The following is a 20,984-nucleotide window of genomic DNA, read 5'->3' on the forward strand; positions in this document are numbered from 1 at the left end:
TGATTGATTGATTGGATTGATTGATTGGATTGATTGATTGACTGATTGGATTGATTGATTGATTGATTGATTGATTGATTGATTGATTGATTGATTGATTGGATTGATTGGATTGATTGATTGATTGATTGATTGGATTGATTGATTGGATTGATTGATTGGATTGATTGATTGATTGATTGATGGATTGATTGATTGATTGATTGATTGGATTGATTGATTGGATTGATTGATGGATGGATTGATTGATTGATTGATTGATCGATTGATTGGATTGATTGATTGGATTGATTGATTGATTGATTGATTGATTGATTGATTGGATTGATTGATTGATTGAATGATCTGAGGATGCATTAATTTTGTACTTTTCTTCTTGACTGAGTGACTGGCATGTGGATTCGATATGTCTATGCATGATTTGTGCTTAAAAGATCTTGATATTGTTAATCAATCTTCCATAAAGAAAATAAAAATTCCTAAACTATAATAACATAATCAAATCCGTGAGCAAAAGAGCAATTTGTTTGAATGAGAACACTTATTTGGACTGCTGGCTGAATTTTCCTTCTTTCCTTCTTTAAATTTGGCGCAAGCCATTTTTCATACTCTGGACAAAGAGCGTCAGTGTTCAGTCAAGTGTGAACAAAAAATTGTTTTGTTGATTGCACTTGATAGATGAGACTATTGGGTATCCATGAATATGAAAAACTCTTTCAAATATTTTGAAATGTAATTAAAACATTTTTTTTTTCAAAAGTGTAACTTTTTTTATACGCCCTGGGTATATTAAGCTTAATGACTGAATTTTTCATATCTGACCAACTTGCACCGAAATTACTTGATTAACTCTGCTAAATATGCGAAAAAAATCAGCATAATTAAATTAAGATAAATATCTGTAAAAAAATATAATGAATTTTGAATGGGTGTACCATAACAAAATGAAAAAGGAGTTGAAAACTTTGCCTTTGTTTTCAGAGTTATAGGGTTGAACATCATTACAAATCGATACAAAGTTCAAGATTTTCTATGTGTTATGCTTCAGCGAACATTGCAATTTCTCTAATCAATAATGTCACGGTGTTACAGTAAAAACAGGAAATCATGATCACATAATATAGCTACCATAAACCGGTACTAAAATGATGGTTGCTCATTTTGTTAATGAATTAAGATTGATTAGAATGTGTCACGATGTTACAGTAACTGTAACACCGTGACCGTAAAACCTTGACTTTCTTTGCAATATCATATAGGACACATAAAGGATTTGCCAAATGACTCACTGTTGAAGTGAACACCAGATTTCTCTGTCACATTTACTCAAAAGATAGAGGTTTTTCAAGGATTATTCATAACAGATGGGTCAAGCTATATATCCATAAAGATTATCAATTGTACTTGTTGCCAACATCAATCAATCTTAACCATTTCTGTACCAAAAATCTAGTTAACTGTGTTTACAAAGCTTTGGGGTTTGATATGCCAATCAACACTCAGAGCACATGTAGGGTTAAAATGGCAGCAGTCCACTCGCAGTGTGCCAACAACCAGATTTACAATTCAAGCAAACATATCTGAAGGTTTTGTACTTTCAATTTTGGCAACAGTTTCAGTTGAGTTAATAACCTTAGATATTTTTTTTTTTTATCATGATACGTTTATCATGTGGTTCAATTCTATTGTAAACTCAAAATGGCAAGATGTCAATGGTTCAGATAATGTTAAGGGGCTGGAGACAGATAGTAATTGAAAAGTGTTGCATGCAGTCATCACAATTTGGTCCTTTTTTAGGAAAAAAGGGCTCTGTTTTTATGTCTTTCAAGAATAAATTGATGTTATATTCTGCCATAGTTCCCCTTTTCGATCTTTTTAAAATCTTTTTGAATTGCTGCCATAGTCTAATGGTGAATGCCATTGACTGGCAATTTGCTTACAAACTGATGTTAGTGTAAAGGTATCACGGACTGGTTATTTGTCATGCTTTGCGTGTTAATCACGCTGTTTCAGTGTGTTGCTAACACAGTAAACTGCATAAAGTCTTGCTGAACCTTCCCTGATATTCTAAAAGAATTACTTAGGGCATACCGAAGCTAAGATCAATGTGTCCATTCAAGTTAATCTCACTAGAATAACTTTCATGTACGCTGTGCGCAATGTTACAAATGTGAATATAAAAAGACCCACACTCATTGTTTTTATGTGTACAGATAGGAATTGGCATTGTAAACATTTTCATATGTTCATCTTCAGTAAATCTTTAAGAATAAGTGGTGTCTTTTGTACAACACAAGTTGCATAAGTTAATTTTTTTTAGTACTAAAATTCCTAAATTGGTTCACCTTGCTTTGTGACCAAAGTTAAAATCAAAGTTTCAAATTTGCATGTCATCTTTGAATATACAAATTGTACTTTTTAGAGAGATAGTTGTAAACCCTAAAAGTTCACTCAGAAATATCTAACAAGCTTGCAATGGTAATAGAGGCAATTATACTGAAAGAGCAATGTTCCTGACTGTAACGTGTAGAAACGTATATGACATGTAACTGCGTTACTGTGCATAGTTTTCTTTATTTTGTTGTTTTGTTCACCCGTTATGATTTTGATAATGTTTTGTTTTATTTGTGCACATCAACGTCTCTCCATGAAAATGCAGTATATACGCAAATCATATGTAAATACTCAGTACAAAAATATGAAATTATATACTAGTAAATAGATGATTCGATAATATGATTAATAAATGGGTACCTAAGGTGATATTGTTATGAAAATTTCGTTGAGAAGAAACAGGGTACAGAAATAGTACAATTTGCTGAAATTAGAGGATTTTTCTCACAAATCATGAACTAATTTACATGCTGATTGAATGTTTACCAGATTTGTCCAGAGCTTCCATAAAGGCCTGGAAGATTCCTCGTTTATCTTCCACCTTCTCCAGCATGTCTAGGAACTTCTGCACCAGGTCGAGACGAGGAGTGCCATTGTCAAGGCATCGCTGCTGCAGTGCCTCTATGTTGGCTGGTATCAAGGAAAATAATGTAAAACAAACATACGTCAAGACCGTAAAGGGGTGGTACAGCTTCCCTTGAGATGAGGTGTGAGGTTTCACACATTTTTTGATGATGATTTCTTGAGATGATGAGAAACCTCTAATAATATATGAAAAGGTATATAATTCTAAGAAGGATTCAAATCTTATTTGATGAAAATTAGTTTTGAAATGGCTGAGATATCCACAACAATGCAATCCTAATAAAACATGAGACCCACCTTTTATTAGGATTTTTGGATATCTCAGCCATTTCAAAACCGATTTTCAGCAAATAAACTTTGAATTCCTTGATTTCCTTTATTTTGAAAAACTTGATTACCACACTGCTGGTTGTTATATTTACAACTGCAGTGAGTTCAGGAAATTTTAAGTGAATGCTGAAAAGAAAATGATGGGGGCAGTAGGCCCCGGTGTAAAATCTCTGACTGTATACTGTACAAGTATTCACCAATTGTGGGATAACCATGAAGTCAACCCTCATGGAGCGAATTCCTCTTAAGATACCTTGTTTTCAGACGTATTCCCCCTACGGACCGTAATACATATTTATATACAGTATATACAAATGTCAATATATATATATATTTATTTATACATATACATGTATATATATATATATATATATATGAATTTATATATATATATATATATATATATATATACATATATATATTTGGGGAAATACGTCTGAAAACGAGGTATCTTAAGGGAAATTCGCTCCAAATGGGATTTTTTTTAATTCTCGAGGTTTTGACAACGGATTTCCATGCCTTATCAGTGATATGGGGCCTATAAGGACTATTCCATAGTAGGACACAGATAATGTAGTGTGTGTAGATTGAGACTGTACCATCAATAGACTTTAGGGGAGATTCTCAGCGATACAGAAAATAAAAATGGTTGTATGTATTGGAAGTGTATAGAAAACAGGTCATTGGGGGAATGTAGGTATATCTGTTTTTTCTCTCAAAAAGTTGCATTTTCTCTTTAAAGGGGCTGTACAGTACTGGTTAAGGTGGGGATTCATGTTTTTTTACATTCCTAAGTGAGATAATGAGAAACCTCTTATGAAATATGAAAGAGCATGTAATTTTAAGAAGGATTCAACGTTTATTTGATGAAAATTGGTTTTCAAATGACTGATATATCAAAAAAAGTGATGATGATAAAAGACTACATGCCCCAACTTTATTAGGATCTCTTTGTTTCACCTTGTTTTTGGATATCTCGGCCACTTCAAAACCGATTTTCATCAAATAAACTTTTGATACCCCTTAGAATTGCATGCTCTTTGACATCTCATAGAGTGGTTTCTGAATATCTCGCAAAATGTTAAAAGCTAAATCCTCACCTCGACCAGAACTGTACACACCCTTTAACATACAGAATTTTGTGGTATAAGACGGATTTTGTGCTCTTGTCAATTCAATGCTTCATTGAGGTCATATAAATGCATAATTTTTCAAAAAGGGTAATATTTGTTTTTTTTTTCTGAATATTACCATGCTTTTTATCGAAATTCCCCAAAATATTATCATTCATTCCGCATTTCCCCTTGTGGCGGGAAATAGAGTTATACTTCTTTTTATTATTGTTATATAAATGTATATATATATATATATATACACACACACATGTATATGAATATATATATATATCGATATAATATATCACTCAGCAAAAAAAAAGGGAGTAAATATTTTTTTCCAAATTTTTCATAGAATATCTGGTTAGATATTGATGTTTTGTATACATTGCACCATGTTACAGGTACTTTATTGGCTATCAGCCCGGTAGGTCATTATAAAGGGAAATTTTCCGCATGAATGAACACAGTCGTTTTTCTCTTCCAAGGCACAAAAGTAAAAATTGCACAAATGGACAAGTTCTCAATGACGTGTATGTGCTCTTCCATGTAACAATGAGAACAAAAGACAAATTTAACACACAAGGGATACAAATTAATTTGAAAATATCACCCACTGATCTCTGTAATGTCTTTGTAGCTCCCAAACATAAAGAAAAGGAAAAGACAATGGAGTAAATAGAGAATCTTCTGTCAAATTTAAAGATAATATGAAGTTTTGGTACCTTTACAAAGTTTCCCTGAGATTGCCTTGTCTTAGTTTGTGTTTCAGGTTAAAGTACCTTTCATATAACCAACACAGTGAGACTTACTCGCCCCAAAGTGCTCTCATATCTTAGTAATCATGCAATAATGGTTTCGGATATTATCGACGCTGTACAACGTCAATAAATACTAACGGCTCGTTCGAATCGTTCGAATCTTTATATAGCTCCCTCAACGATCATTCTGCGTGTAACTCGTGAGAACCGGATCGCCAGCACAGAACTTGTGTAGAGTTCTGTGACCGCCAGTTATCCGGGCAGTGCCGCAGCGCTAACACTCCTCTGAAGCTGTTTGTGCGATGCGGTAATGCGTGCATGCATGCGAGCGGTATGTACAGTGCCGACAATGCGTGATCACAGATTATGGTACATGAGGCGAGGATGTACGACTAGGACAAGTAGTATGGTACACGAAGACGGGTTTGACATAGAACAGCCATTGCAGGAGGGAAACAAAAACAAATACGAAGACCATAAACAGTGGTCAATCCTGCCGGAGGGGAAAAAAAGACGAGTATAGCTGCGGCAACTTTGAGGCGATCAGATATGCATCAGTATACTTTGTATACTACTAGGCGCTGCGTTTTACTCACCACCGGCCACCCTGGTTAGATCGAGGCTCGTTATGCAGCGAAGCACGGATTATACATACAGATTGTACGCGCACACAACTTGACAACACTGCGGTGGTGAGAAGTGACTTGCTGTGCTGCCAAATAAGACAGTAGTTCCTACATGATATTTTAATGTAGTTAGATATTTTTAATATTGTCTGAATTCATATGTTGGTAAACTCTCGTGATTTTAGAGGCTCCACCACAGTGCTAGACTATCACGCGGACTTGCTATGAGATAGATGACATCTACCTTGTAAGCAGCCTTAGCATGCCCTGTTGAGCAGTCGATCGTTTTACCAGGGAGGTGGTTTACCGGGGAGACGGGAACTCTCTATTCATTCAGTACTGTACATGAAGGAAGACATTACCTCAACCAGCTCCCAGCCCGACCAAATGCATGCATGAATGCAATACCCGCTCGCGCTGGTTTACGTTTGGAACAGCAACACACACACACACACACACACACTCACATACACACACTCACATACACACACAGTACACACACACACACACACACATACTCACAAGCACACTGACACCAGGGAGTGTTCCAGTCCACCTGTCTTGACACGGGTACAGAAATAGATCGAACGTTTATTGACCTTGAGTCGGGTCAGACTCACAAAAAAAGAGGAAGAAGAAACCACGCCAGAGATGGAGTGATCAGATTGCAGGGAGAGAGAGAGAGAGAGAGAGAAAGAGGGAAAGACACATTTTCACAAACCTGCCTCGTTATGACGCAATCGTGGAGAACAGTGCCAGTAGCTCCATGATACAGTCGAGGATGGAATCAGAGCTTGAAGCTCCTTGATGGAATAAAGCCCATCCCATACTCACGACTATAGGACTGACAGAGTTTGGATCCTGAACAAGTCACAGCAGCTTCAGCATAAACGAGTTGTTTTTTGTTTTGTTTTGTTTTTTCAAATCCAAAGTCGGTCAGTCATAGTCGTGAGTCGTATTCCAATAGTGTGCGGCGGGCTTAGGATATGTAGGTCACTCTTTGGCCTTTAGTTCGGCCTGCACTAATTTATTCATTTATTTATTTCATTTTATTTTTTTTTTTTGTATTTCAAAGTTACGTTGGTGTTTTCATTATGCAGATGGTGCATTATAGTAGGCCTATGATAAGTGGCCTATTGGCCCCAAAACATGATTTTAGACTGAAAATAATCCGAGTTACGTGTTTGTTCTTTTTATTTTTTATTTTTACATACAGATTATATTCAGATTGACAGTGTAAATCATTAATCGATTGATTTTCAAGGAAAATGGACTTACCGGATTATTTTTTTCTTTCGAACACGCTCTTCTTCCTTCAGAGAAACACAAAACCTCCACATTCAACTCCAAAGGGAGGAAAATCAAGCTGCGCATACCGAGGTTGAGGTAACATAAGTAAATCCAAGTTCTGTGAGTTTCAGAGGAATATCGCAAGATCTTGTGGGTGGTATACTAGTACTTTAGTAAGCTTCAGTTTGATTGTAGTTATGAACTACCTATTTACGACGCCAGTGTAGCCACGGGTATGAGCATGTCGCTGTAATAATATTGTGCGACACAACAGAAGCCTGCAACATTGTGTGCGACATCCTCGAGAATTGGCGACATGCATGTTCTAACTATATAAGTGTTATCAAATTTGTGAAAAACACGTGTAAAACTTGTGGGACGACAAACTCATATGTTGGCTGAACTCTATTTCATTTTTTTTTAAAGAATATTTTATTCTCCATCAATGGTATTTCGTTTATGCATCGATACAAGGTACTCCATCATCTCTTTATTGTTTTAGGGGGTTTCGTGTTGACAAAGTCGAGTATTTGGCTGCAAAAATTGCGGTGAGCTACCTGTGGTGTATGGCTGGTGCGTGTTCCACGTGTTTATAGGGCATAGTGAAAATTCAAGGAAAAAAAAAACCTACAACCCAAACGAATTGAAACAGAACGCGCAGTGGTACGGGGAAAAGACACTGCGTGCGAACATCTTCATAAAAAAAAAATAAAAAAAAAATAAAAATAAAAAATGTCGCTACGGCGACAGGTGTATGCCTCCGCAATAATGCAGGTCTATAGTACAATGTCTTGACCATGTGTGATGACAGTTTCACACAATTGGCAAGATATTAAAATGACAGGTTTGCCACAAATGTGCTGAATGTTCACTTTCCTAGAACTATCAATTGGATGAATGATTAAAACGTCAGAGTGCAGGTATTTGGGGGAACTGATGATTTTTACTGGACTTTTGACCCTTTTATAAGTTTATGCATTGAGTAATTTTCAAGGTATTGAGAAAAAATATAAATTCAGTATCAAATGGTAAAATATTATTATCTAAACCTGGCCTTTGACCTTTGACCTCACAGTTCCAAAGAGAATCACTGTTAGGTAGAACATGCATAAATATGTAAGTTTCATGATAATACCTTGAGTTACTTTTGAGATATGGAGGAAGAAGTGCAATTTAGCACTTTCACTTGACCTTTGACCTTTTGGCACGAAACTTCCCGCAGAATATATATTGGGTTATACATGCATACATCAAGTTAAAAAAATCCTCCAGGCATTGCATAAATATAAGAAAAGTAGTGATATTTTGAGGAGTTGACCTTGAACTTTGACCCCTGACCTTTGACCCATGATCCCCAACTTCCCTAGATAATCACTGCCCATCGGTTCATATATATACTAAGTTCCATGAAGATACCTTGAACCATTTGCGAGATATGGAGAAAAACATGAAATTTCAACCTTTTTTCACAAAATAACCTGTGACCTTTGACCTTTGACCCCGTGACCCTAAAATCCAAACAAAGTATTATCCCCCAGGATATACCCTCATACCAAGTTTGATGCAAAACCACCTCACGGTTCTTGAGATATTGACAAAAACAAAACGGGACGGACGTACGGACGGACGTACGGACGGACGGACGCCCCGAAAACAATGCCTCCGGCCACTTCGTTGGCGGAGAAAAGAGAAAAGAGCAAAATCCCACGATAGCAAGGTGCCACAGACTTGGCAAAGAGGGGGGGGGGGGGGGGGGAGGGGGAGGGGGAGGGGGAGGGCGGGGGGTAAACCACAAATCCGCGCGGTGGCGCATTCCTGCTGAGGTCATAAACAGTCTGGGGCCTGCGGGAATGAAAAGGATGTTTCGAAGCGAGCTCAAGTCGAAGACTCCGGGGAAGACCACTGGCAGGATTGCAATCGTTACCTGATTCTACATTTCTTTCAATCAATTGACGTAAAATAATGTCATTTTTTCTATTTTCTTTATATCTTTCCTGAAATATATCCCACTGCCCTCCAAAGGGGGAAGATTCTCTATCATTATTCTTTCTTTTCTGACGGTGACTCAGAGGTGCTTGATTATAAAAAGGGAAAATCATGTTACTGTTCGTCACTCTGCAAGTTCGTTGTTCTGAGAGAGAAACACTTTCGTTATTTTTATGGTTCCTTGATTCGAACACGGGTGTTCGTTCATCCTGAAACGAAATAAATTTCGTACCACGTATAGGACCTAATTCGTTTTCAGAATAAAAATGTTCGGATTATAACTAACGCCTTCATATTCGGAGCAACAAATGGATCTGGAACAGGAATTTGGGGACCCGGATTGACGAACCTTATACATGACGTGTACTTATCCCCCAAAGTAATGGATACCGTGCAAAGAAATTAACGATGTCAAAAAGGGAGATTAGTTTCCCGCCAATTCCCCCTTCCGTCAATACTAAGGCTCCTACTTCGGAAGTATAGGTCTGTCTCTCGTTGCTCGATAAAGAAAAAGAAAAAGAAATGAACAACGTCAAAATAAACAAGAACAGAATAAACGCATGTTCGCCTATCGTGGGGCATCTATGCAATACTGTTACCTTGGATGATATCCTCACCCTCACCATCGTGTAATTCCTATATAAGAAAGCAATTAATAATTATGTTTTGCACTGGATGTTATGAAAATGTATGTGATCTGGTATCCCGACGTAATGTAAATGATTATGTTACATGAAGAGGGCTGTTCGTGGGTGGTATTCGAATACTGTTTTGTATAATTATGATTTCGTTATGTGTAGATTATGTGCGTATAATAAGAGTTTCATTTTAAATGGAGTTTCAATCAATTTTATTATTCATGTCAAATTGGATTCCTCGGAAGACCATCACGACCATGAATGCCGAGTTGCGAGCAGGGCAATCCATACGTTTACCTTTGGTTATAATACCATGTTATTATAGTTGAAATGTATCATTGTTACCTTGGGACTTTACGGTGAATCATTTATTAACAGACAATCAAATATCTCCCACTGCCCAAGGGGAAACATATCAAACTAAGAATGACATTCATTTTTGCTTTTAAGATTTCCCCTCCCGTCTGACAATAATTTTCTGAAACATCCACCAGTGCCGGATGTAGAATGTTTATTCCGAAGGTGATATCCGACAATGAAGTACAAAGGCTTGATACTCCGATGAATTAGAATCACAAGCTTACGCAATGCTATTTTACGAAGAACACTCTTCGGATATATGTTGAAGATTAGTGCCTAAACATTACCTATAAACCAAAACAATCGTAGCATATGTATACTAGCTAGGCCTTCTAAATAACCAATAAAACATTTAAACGAATTAATAATTGCCTATAAATAATCGGCAGCACCCCTCAAGTATTTCAAGAAACAACTATATGTCTTGTGCAAAACAATTCCTGCATATTTTTTGAATGTGGCAAGATATAATGCGAACATGAGATTGTGAGTTATAAGAACAATTTCAATATTGAGCTGAGTTCAGCAGATGTCATAAAATATCTTCGGATCTCGTTCATGAGGACATGCCAGCAGAATTTGGGTAAATGAAATGCAGCCATTTCCACTGGAACTAATGGTAGATCAATGTTATTGCCGTATCCTTGGAGTAAAATGTCGCCGGGGCGCGGGACAATTCATTGTGGTGTCTTCGAAGGAAACATCACCGGAGCAAGTGTTGGTGGTTCAGTCGTCGGCGGAGCAATCATTGTCGACGGAGCAGATGTCGTTGGGGTGATGTTGTGGAGCACATTCTCGCGGAGCGAATTAATGTCAGTGGAGCATAAAGACTGACCTCTCTTTGATACATACGTATACTCATGGACACAAAAGAAACATTAGCCAATGGTATAAAGGGTATAGTGGTCGGACATTTCCATCGCCTTGATGTTACCATTTTGCAAAGAATCTACAAATTTTAGTAACATACATTCACCAAAATTAATGTCATACCGTACATTTCTGGATGCTGAAAATAATTAGAAGCTGACCTATTTCACTCAGCGTGACAAAGGTGAAAAGTTTACGTTTTCTCTGTTGTTCCGGATTAAAGAAAAACAAAATAACGTCACCATGATTAATTTCCTATTATGACAATGTGTGGGAAGGGATAATGTGTTATTCATATTTTTTGCGGTACATCAATGATCATTGATGCGACTTGACTTGACATCATCTTGAAGTTCATCAGGACGTGTTTCCAGTGACGTTCATTTACTGGTGCTATATAGGGACAGCATGTCATGTTTTTACGGAGCGTTGTTCAATCTGTTAAAAACAATATAAAAAACATACATAACGATATGTGCACAGGAAATTACAATCCTCTGATAATTTATGACAATAATAATGAGATGTGATGTTTATGGCTTATTTGCAATACATTGCACTCCCGTTACAACGAACACGGTAATAACGAAGCAAAACTTCTGTTCCCAAAATGTTCGCCATTAAAGTCTGTGTTAAAAAGATTCGCTTATAACGAACACGTTTATAGCGAAATTTTCGTTATAACGAAGTCTTTTCCGAGCGCCACTGACAAAGAAAAACAAAAGAAATGTGCTCTGTTATAACGAAATGCGGATCGCTTCCGAAAATACGTAGCGGAACAAGCATTTATAGCGTCTCTGCGTGGGCGAATGCTTCACAATACTGCGTTTTCGATCCGTGTGTCACGCACAAGTTTTCGAGGAGAACTTGCATTATTGTTAAACAATCTGACAATAATCTGAAATTGAGTAAGGTTCCTTATTACAAAACACAAAGATTCTGATACACCTAAATGTCCGTTAGTTCGGAAATGAAACAGTGTTTGTTCACGAACATTTTGGCGTTATTCCAAAGATTCGTTATTCCGAAAAAAAAATAAAAATATGGTTCTTATTACGACGGTGCGTTTGTCCGAAAATGATAGGAATTCCAAACATTCATTAATTGGAACATTAAAAAAACAACAACCTAAAACAACAACAAAACAAAAAAAAACCCAAAAACAAACAAACAAACAAAAAACGTTTCGTTAATCCAGAAAAGAAAAGGTAAGTCCACTAACAAATCTTAGGAATTGCAAACCTTATAATCGTCTTATAAGAAAACTGAACCTTCGAAATACGTAACCTGTGTCATTTTTTTTTTTTAATTAACAAACCTTCCACGGAATGACAAACTTTATTACATTTTCGGATTAAAAAACCTTCGCAACAACGAACCTTCGGAATAGTGATCCTTTCTCAGTTAGTAAATTACAAACCTTTGGAATGACGAACCTGATCATTTTAATTTCCGATCGACGAACCTTCGGACATTACAAACAACTTTATGCTCTCTTTTAATTGTAATATTCAAACGAAATTTAAAAGGTCCCATTCCATTTTACATAGCTTTCCAGTGTATTCAGCAAACAGAACATCATAATTTATATGCGTGGTTTCCTTGTTTTCGTGTAATATTGTATTTGTTCGGTTATAACGAAACTTCGTTATAACGAAAGAAAACTGCCCCCATGCCCCCTATAGGGTATAGTTAGTTCTCTTTTCTTTTAAAATGTATATCATCAAGGTTCTGCAGTGACCACGGGTATATTATTTTTTGATATTTGTTTTTAGGAAGGAAACAACCCCGTAACGAGGGGGCATTGGTGGCACGAGAAACTGAAGGGGAAAAAATGCATGGGGGAGCCTTTTTTTCCTATTCAGCCGATTAATCCCGAGTGGGGCACCAGAAAGAAATAAAAAAGAAAGGATGCAATATATATATCTTATATATATACATATATATATATATATATATATATATATATATATATATACGTGTGATACATACCTGATGGCATACGTGTAGAGCTGTCCACCGTTGCTTGTTATACCGGTCGAACACGAAGCCACCTCGATCACTACTGATTATAGCTTACTATAACACGAAGCCCCCTCGATCTCCATTGGGATTGTGTTATGTGAAAGAGATTGCATAAGATTATGCTCTTGTCATGACATTTGTCATCATGAAAAAAGGGAAAAGACGGTCGCACAATCACAGATGGAAGAGGTCTTTGATTTGCTTTGTTGTTGTTGTTGTTGACAAAATTGTCTCACAGAATCACCTGATAAGCAAACAAACCAGTCCTCTTCACATTAATTTTTTTCTGCCAATTCTCTCCACAAAATTGGCCGCTAAGCAAAAACAACAACAAAAAATAATACAAACAGAACCAGCACATGACTGTGGTAATCAATTCCATCAAATCACCTGCCCAAACAACAAGCAAACATGTTATACATAAAACGCATATTAGGCCCTACTAATTGTAAAAACAAACAGTCAGTAAAACAACTAGAAAACATAACATTTCGGAATACGTCTTTCTTGGTCAATCAGGCCTGCGCATACTACGCTACGAAAAAAAAAAAATAAGAAAAAAATGTCCGGCATAAAATGCTACATGCCAAGCGTCAATATCCATGATAGGCCTATGCCTACTCTGATGGCAACGTTGACCATGTAGATAATCGTCATTAACAATCGGATTTTCTATATTATGTTAGTTAGCGATTTTTTTTTCTTTTTGACTAGACAGCCCATTCATTGTCAGAATGAGCAAAAAAAAAAAAAAAAAAAAAGGCTGTGAAGACTTTTTTTTTAAAAATAATTTCTTTCATTTTTTTGTTTAAATCTTGACCTGACAGCACATATGTCGAGAGAAGTGTTTTTCTTCGATAAGCATATAAACATGGCAATTGAACATTATTCTAGAAGAACGCTACATGTATACCATCTTGCAGCACAGTTCCATTACACACTCTTTGACTGCACACAGTACACAGGTACCACGTGAATGGAGCAATGAAGCAAAAACAAACAAAAACGAAAACAAAAACCCGAAAACAATAATAATCTAAACAGGATTAGCATTTCTGTACAATCTGTCGACAAATCATCTGCTCAAACAAAAAACATTGTCGCGTTCTGCACAAAACGCATATAGGCCCTACTAAATCTGTAAAACAACAACAACAAAATAAATAACCCGAACCTTTCGGAATCCATATAATTCTTTGACACTCAGACCTATGCTATTTACGCTAAGAAAAAATGGACAAATGGAAAAATGTCAAGCATAAATGCTACGTTGCAACTGATATACGTCGATGTAGGGCAATTTGTCAATCAGCTGCAATGAAAACATCTCGACGGAAGAATTTCATGAATTTGAATAAAATTAATGCTTCGTGCCAAGCGTCATGTACTGCACCAACTCTGGCAACGTATAGTGTATAGACGATCATCAGTAACAACCGAGCTGGGTTTGTTTTTGTTGTTGTTGGTTTGTTGTTGATGTTTTAGTTAGGTTTAGTCGGCGATTGTTTTCTTTTTTTACTTGACAGCTGATTTATCGACATAATCGGCCAAAAAAAGGAAAAAAAGTGCAGACAATTTTTGATTTCAAACAACAAAACCCAAAATAATATTAATAGTAATCAAAACAGGATTAGTGGTCATCAATATTATTCTGTCAACAGATCGCCTGACAAAACAAAACAAAACAAAACGAAAACACAATTAAACACGTCTTCCATAAAACGCATATAGGCCCAACTAATTTGAAAAACAATCAGTAAAAGTACGCTGAGAAAAAAAGAAGAAAAGGAATGAAATTAAGAAAGAAATGCTCAGCATATACAGGCTGAAGCGTCAACTATGGCAACGTTGACCGTGTGTAGATCATCAAGCTGTTTTTACTTCTGTAGGTTTAGTTGACGATATTTAGTGCATTTTTTTTTATTGGACTGCTCATTTAGGCTATGGACAGAGTTGGCAAAAACGATGCAAAGATTGTTATTGATTTTTTGATTTGGCTTGTCAGCACTTACGGCGAGAGAATTGCTTTTCTTTCATCATAAATGATATAGTGTAAAAACCATGGCAAATTGAACAAGACCCTGTCGCCATTACACGCCGGCCGCAGTAACTACGCACAGAACACAGGTAGGCCCTACCATGCTGGACAAACAAATAAAAAAAAAAAAAAAAACAAGAAAACCCTAAAACGACAATAACACAAACAGGATTAGCAAATTTGGTTGTCAGTTCTCTCGACAAATCACCTGACCAACAACAAACATGTCCTACAATCGCAAAACGTATCTCAATAGGCCCCACTAATTTGAAAATTACAAACAATCAGTAAAAAAAAAAAAAAAAAACAGAAAAAAGGCAAAACAAAAATCCTTTCGATTTCGGATTATGTCTTTCTCTGACAATCAGGCCTATGCAACTAAAAAATTAAATAAAAAAATTAAGATTAGAAATGAACAGCATGTGGTACGTGCGGAAGCGTCAACATCTACCGACTGCATGGCAACTTTGGCTGTGTAGATGATCATCAGTAATAAATACATGAGAGCTGTTGTTCTTTCTTAGGTTTACTTGGCATTTTTTCTTTACTTGATTGTGTGATCATGTATCGTCACTAACAAAAGGATCGTTTCCCTCATTTCAGTCTTGTTTTGCAGATGTGCCTTTTTCAGACAGAAATGTCTTTGAATAGATACAGATGATGAGGAGCAGCAATACCTGAGATCATGAGAAATTTTGTGTCAATCATGCACGGCCACCTGTAGGCCTACATCTCAAAAGCGTCTCAAAGACAGTTTTAGCATGCTTTAGGGTACTGCTTTGATCCCATGATTGTCACCGCAAGCAAGCCGGGAGAAGAACAAGATGGAGATTCGATAAATCTAAAACTATATGCGCAGAAGAAAATAACGCAGAAAAATCAAATGAAGTGAATGTGCAGTCTTGAGGTGTATGTTAGGAAATCATACCTCAAAGCAAACACTTTCGCTAGGGAAAAGCAGGCAGTTTTTAAAAGAAATGATGGAAGAATGATTGTCACTTGTGATCTCAATATTTCACTTTTCCGTAGCATATTCCAGAGCACAAAAAAAAAGAAGGAAAAAAAAAGGGATCGGTATTCGTAGAGGACAGGTATATCCTGTAGGGAAGGTATTATGCGTGTGCAAAAATGTGTACGATGAATGTCCTTGTACTAGTAGGCCTATATTAGGTCCATGGCCAGTCAACAAATCACCCGACGAACAACAAACATGTCCTTCACAAAACGTACAGGCCCACTATTGTTTACTCTTTTTTTTTTTTTTTTACTTGGAAGCTCATTTATCGACAGAATAACAAAAACAAGAAAAATGGGAGGGCTACCTTTGATTGTTTGTTTCAGTTATTTTATCTGTTCTTGTCAACACATAATATGGCGAGAGAATCTTATTGTTTATTATAGCATGAAAACATGGCAATTGAACATGCATTTCGGACCGCCTCTATATAGATCTGCAGAACAGTCCACTAACACGCAGCTCGCAGCTGGTCGTATGAATACTAACAGTACCCAAGTACATAATACGTGTAATACGTTAGTAGCTTGCAACGGGGCGAACGAACGAAGCCAGCTCGCTTGCCATGGCCACGCATGTACCATCCACTAGTACAGTGATTGGCATTGTCATAGCGAACGGAAGCCAGTACGATAATCGCCACGGACTACATTGTTCAGTGGACTGAGTCCACTCTTTGGTGGAAGCATGACTAGCAAAGAGTATCGACTTTTTGGTGGAAGCAGGGAGGTCTCACCTCCCTGGTGGAAGGCAAAGAGTGGGGAAAGCGCGTGGGGCATGTGTACAATATGGGTACTAGATAGCATGCTCATGGCCACCCACGTGCACAGTATACGGTTGGCCCATCCATGCCCCCATGATACGTACACACAACATACACCGCACAGGGGTATCGTTCGATCGTACACTACTGGACGTCGGACATAAAACGCACACAGTGGCTATACACACAATGTACGCAGTTGTCGACAGCTTGCTCTGCTATAAACGGATCGCGGATCGTAGCCTCTGGGATGCGGTCGCGCTTGTGTACAGTACACTTCAGTAGTATATCACAGAGCTCTCTCAAGACTTCTGTAAGTAGTATAGTATCAGTAGTATCCGAAAACCGACTTTCTTCTCGGGACCGCAAGGGGGCGTTGTGAATCATGCGCTCGAGACCAAATCCTTCCGTTTTAAACGAGCCGTTATTTTGCGAGAGTCACTACTGCAGTTCTCATCTAAATTGACGTTCTAGTAATCAAACATGAGTTATAATGCTCCCTAAGCATCATACTGACTAGCAGTTATATCCTGATACTTTGAATCATGGTTTCACTCGGTGAAATGCACCTTAACAGGAACTCCATTTTATCTTTAAATTCACATGACATTAGAGAAGAGGCAATATCAACAAAATGGTAGAAATTTGACATGTTATTTCAAATCATAAGTTAATTAAATGGATATTTGTTCTAAATTTTGTCTCATGAATTTTTAAATTCCTAAATCAAACGAATGAAATACAGAAATTATTTAAATTCTACCACTTTTTCGGCTTACTCCCTATGTCATCTGAATGTGAGTTGATAAAAAGAAATATTATATTCCTCTTTAAGTTCCCCACTCTGTTTTTGTTTGAGGAAAAAAGGATAAACAAGGGAGTAAAACTTTTTTTTGCTTTTATTCATGTCATTGTTTTAAATTGGTTTTTGTTAACAATGCTGTTCTGAAGGGTATTTGCAATTTAATAAAAAAAGGAAATTTCTGCATCATTTATTTTTGTGCCTTGGAAGATAAAAACAAAAATATCAACTCTTATATTTACTTAAAATTTCCCTTTGTATTAACGTACCTGTTTGATAGCCAATTGAATAACCGTTGATATGGTAGATAATACAAAATTTTTTACCAAAATCGTCTCTGAAAAATATGTATTGAAAAAGTGTTAATACTTTTTTTCGCTGAGTATAGATAGATATATAGATATGGATGGAGATATAGAAAGATAGATAGAGATATTGATGTTTATCAACAATATTTTAGGAATCTTTTGTTAATCCAGTATGCTTTGACTCACTGCCCTCCCCCCCCCCCAAAAAAAAAAAAACCACACACACACACACAGTGTGAAACTCTCTCTCTCTCTCTCTCTCTCTCTCTCGATTTCATGGCAAGGTATATCGATTTATTCGTTTAATTCAATACAATAATAAAACAAAAAAACACATCCATGCGACGGTTTAGTGTGTACAAACAGGTAGGTTTAGTGTGTACAAACAGGTAATTGTCGTGTTCCCGTTCGGAACAGCAGACTACTTAAATTATCCCCTGATCATGCGTTAACACAGTGAAGAAGAGTGCATTATTATGCGAGACCGATATTTTGATGTACCAGGTCAGCTTTGTGTGTTGCTTTTTTTCTCTAATATATTTTTGGCACACCTATACTCTTTGCTGAAATGAACATGAATAAATGAACTGAAATTTACTCGTATATTAAATAGATTGGCTTTTCACAGATTACTTTGGATGAATCCGTACTTTCCCATTCACTTTACTTGAGGAGAAGATGGATCAGATCTGTCACGGTTAACCTGTCAGACTGACATAGTTAAATACAAATAACTAATCCTCACCTTTCTCAGGACCTGTGAACATCTGAGACATGTAGGTCAGGACATCGTTGGGATCCAAAACCTCCAACAAGACTTCTCTGTAGACTACCGTTACTACTTGGATGTTCCGTTCTCCGTCCTGCTCTCCCACTTCGGCCATACTTGAAGTCGATTCCAGGTATCTTTCCCGTAGCAGTGTAGATGATAGTGCTAAAACCTCAGCCTTGTTCACACCGAATGACTTGGCCAAGGTTGTGGCTTAGTAAGATTGTTCCTCTGGTTTTCTCCTATAGACGCTGGGATGCCACTCTCTACTCAGTCAAAATAGTATTTCTAGCCACTGTACTGACTGACGGGTGCAGTTTACTTGCATTCCTTTATACTGAAGTAAACGCTGGAGGTTCCCTCCTCCCTCTTTGTTTTAGAATATCAAAGGAGCTGGTAAATGTAACCAGGTTGTCTACTGGTTCAAAAACTGCAGTGTATATAACTTAAGCCAATCAGCTGTGGCGAACTATCCTGTCTGAAACAGCCGATATTAGTCAGGAAGTGGGATTCTGACAGAGCTATGGGGAAAGTGGGAATTCCCCCAAGCCTACTCGCTTCGTTTCGCAAGAGCAAATAGATCGCTCACTGCATTACGACATAGTCTGTTGAAATAGCCGCTGCACTCTGCAGGTCAACAATGCAATCATGGAACGAGCCATTTATGGTGTTAGACCACATAACGCAACAGCAGCATAATGAGAAAAGCTTTTCTTTAGAACTATTTCTATTGGAAGATACAACTTATCGCTGCCTCTCTCCGAGCCCCCCCCCCCCTCTCTCTCTCTCTCTCCTTCTCTCTCTTATCTCTTTTTCCCTCCCTACGGAGTCACATTCAATTTAAAAACACAGTCCTACTGTGGCATAAATATAATAATCATGGTTTACACGAATACAACGTGGATTCTTGAGGGGGTACGTTTCTTATACCTCGTTTGATTCAACGTGGGTTTTTTTTTATGACAAGTTGAGTTTGAAATGATAAGATCGTCTCAATATCTCCTAATTGAATTTTACTCCCTTTTTTAATGACAACATTGCCATCACTTGAAACAGCATTGTACCTCGTATTAAGAGGGTATAGTTCCCAAATACAGGCATAATGTCATGAATTCAGTGAATGCAAAAAGACCAGTTTCAGTTCAGTTTTAGTTTCACATTGGTTTCATTTCTTTAGTTTTAACATTCCAGTATTATGCCTGATAATATGTCAATGTTACTGACAGCAGAACACATGAAAAACAGAAATTGCAATTTTGCTATAAACGAAGATTAATTAATTGAAGAGAAATATACAGCAGACCGCACATGGTAAGCCTATGCTTAAAGAAATGGCTTGAGGATTCCGCTATTAACTTTTTGTGAGATACCTAGAAACCAGTTTATGAAATGTTAAAGAGCATACAATTCTAAGAGGAATCTAAGGTATCTTTGATGAAAATCAGTATTGAAATGGCTGAGATATCCCAAAACACAGTAAATCAAAGCGATCCAAATAAATTGCGGGTCCCGATTAGGGTTACTTTGTTAGATGTTGCGTTTATCTAACTCTAGAGAGAGAATCAGTCATTTCAAAACCAATTTTTATCAAAGAAACTTTGGATTCCTCTTAGAATTATATGCTATTTCATATTTCATAAGAGGTTTCCCATTATCTTTAAAAAAAAAAATCTCAAAAAAAGTTTGAAACCTGAAGCCTCATCTCAGCCGAAACTGTTCCATCCCTTTGTGGTCTGGGAATTGGATAATCGTATTGGATAAGGGGAATCGTACTGTGTGTGAGTGTGATTGAGTCTCTCAAAGTTACTTAGTTATTTTGTTACATCAATGATAATTATCACATTTGAATATAGGCATTTAGGTAATGACATTATCATACGCGGTATAGCATGAATATGCTGCAAGCAATCTTTTAATGAAGTTTATTATAAAATGCCTGAATGGTCATGATGGTGGGTGAATTGCAGCGGTGGTGAGTAGGACTGGCGATCATTGAACTGTTCGCCATGCATGACCAACACGACTGCAAAGCAGAAAAACATGCTGAATTATCATGCTCGGCTGAAAGTATACAGCGGATACAGAGAATTGGTAACCGCTACACACAGGGTGTTTGAAGACCTTGTAAAAGTGCAATGTTCTTCTTTAAATCGGAAACTGTTGTAAAGTGACTCTTCATTTTCGAGACGTGATGTGAAAGAAAAGATGAAGTTTTTCTTTTCTTTTCTAAAGCTAGAAATAGATTGCATGATTAGTTTTAACTGGCTCATGACATTAAACTGCACATGTCCTTCCAAGTAAAACTTGTG

At 37.0% G+C, this 20,984-nt stretch overlaps 1 protein-coding gene across 1 annotated transcript in view; it reads right to left on the reverse strand.

Moving 5' to 3' along the window:
* LOC139724580 (ATP-dependent RNA helicase DHX58-like) overlaps positions 1-18,790 on the reverse strand; it is a 41,855-nt gene extending 23,065 nt beyond the window's left edge. The window contains exons 1-3 of the mRNA XM_071635712.1: positions 18,652-18,790; positions 2,881-3,024; positions 2,131-2,150 (exon numbers count right to left, since the gene is read on the reverse strand). Coding sequence (XP_071491813.1) covers positions 2,131-2,150; positions 2,881-3,024; positions 18,652-18,790 — 303 coding nt within the window. The remainder of the gene's footprint in view (positions 1-2,130; positions 2,151-2,880; positions 3,025-18,651) is intronic.
* Between the last annotated feature and the right edge of the window lie 2,194 nt (positions 18,791-20,984).

The sequence above is a fragment of the Diadema antillarum genome, unplaced genomic scaffold (genome assembly GCF_040938485.1).
Source record: "Diadema antillarum isolate AM-2024a unplaced genomic scaffold, OU_Dant_1.0 scf00000223, whole genome shotgun sequence".
NCBI lineage: Eukaryota > Metazoa > Echinodermata > Echinoidea > Diadematoida > Diadematidae > Diadema > Diadema antillarum.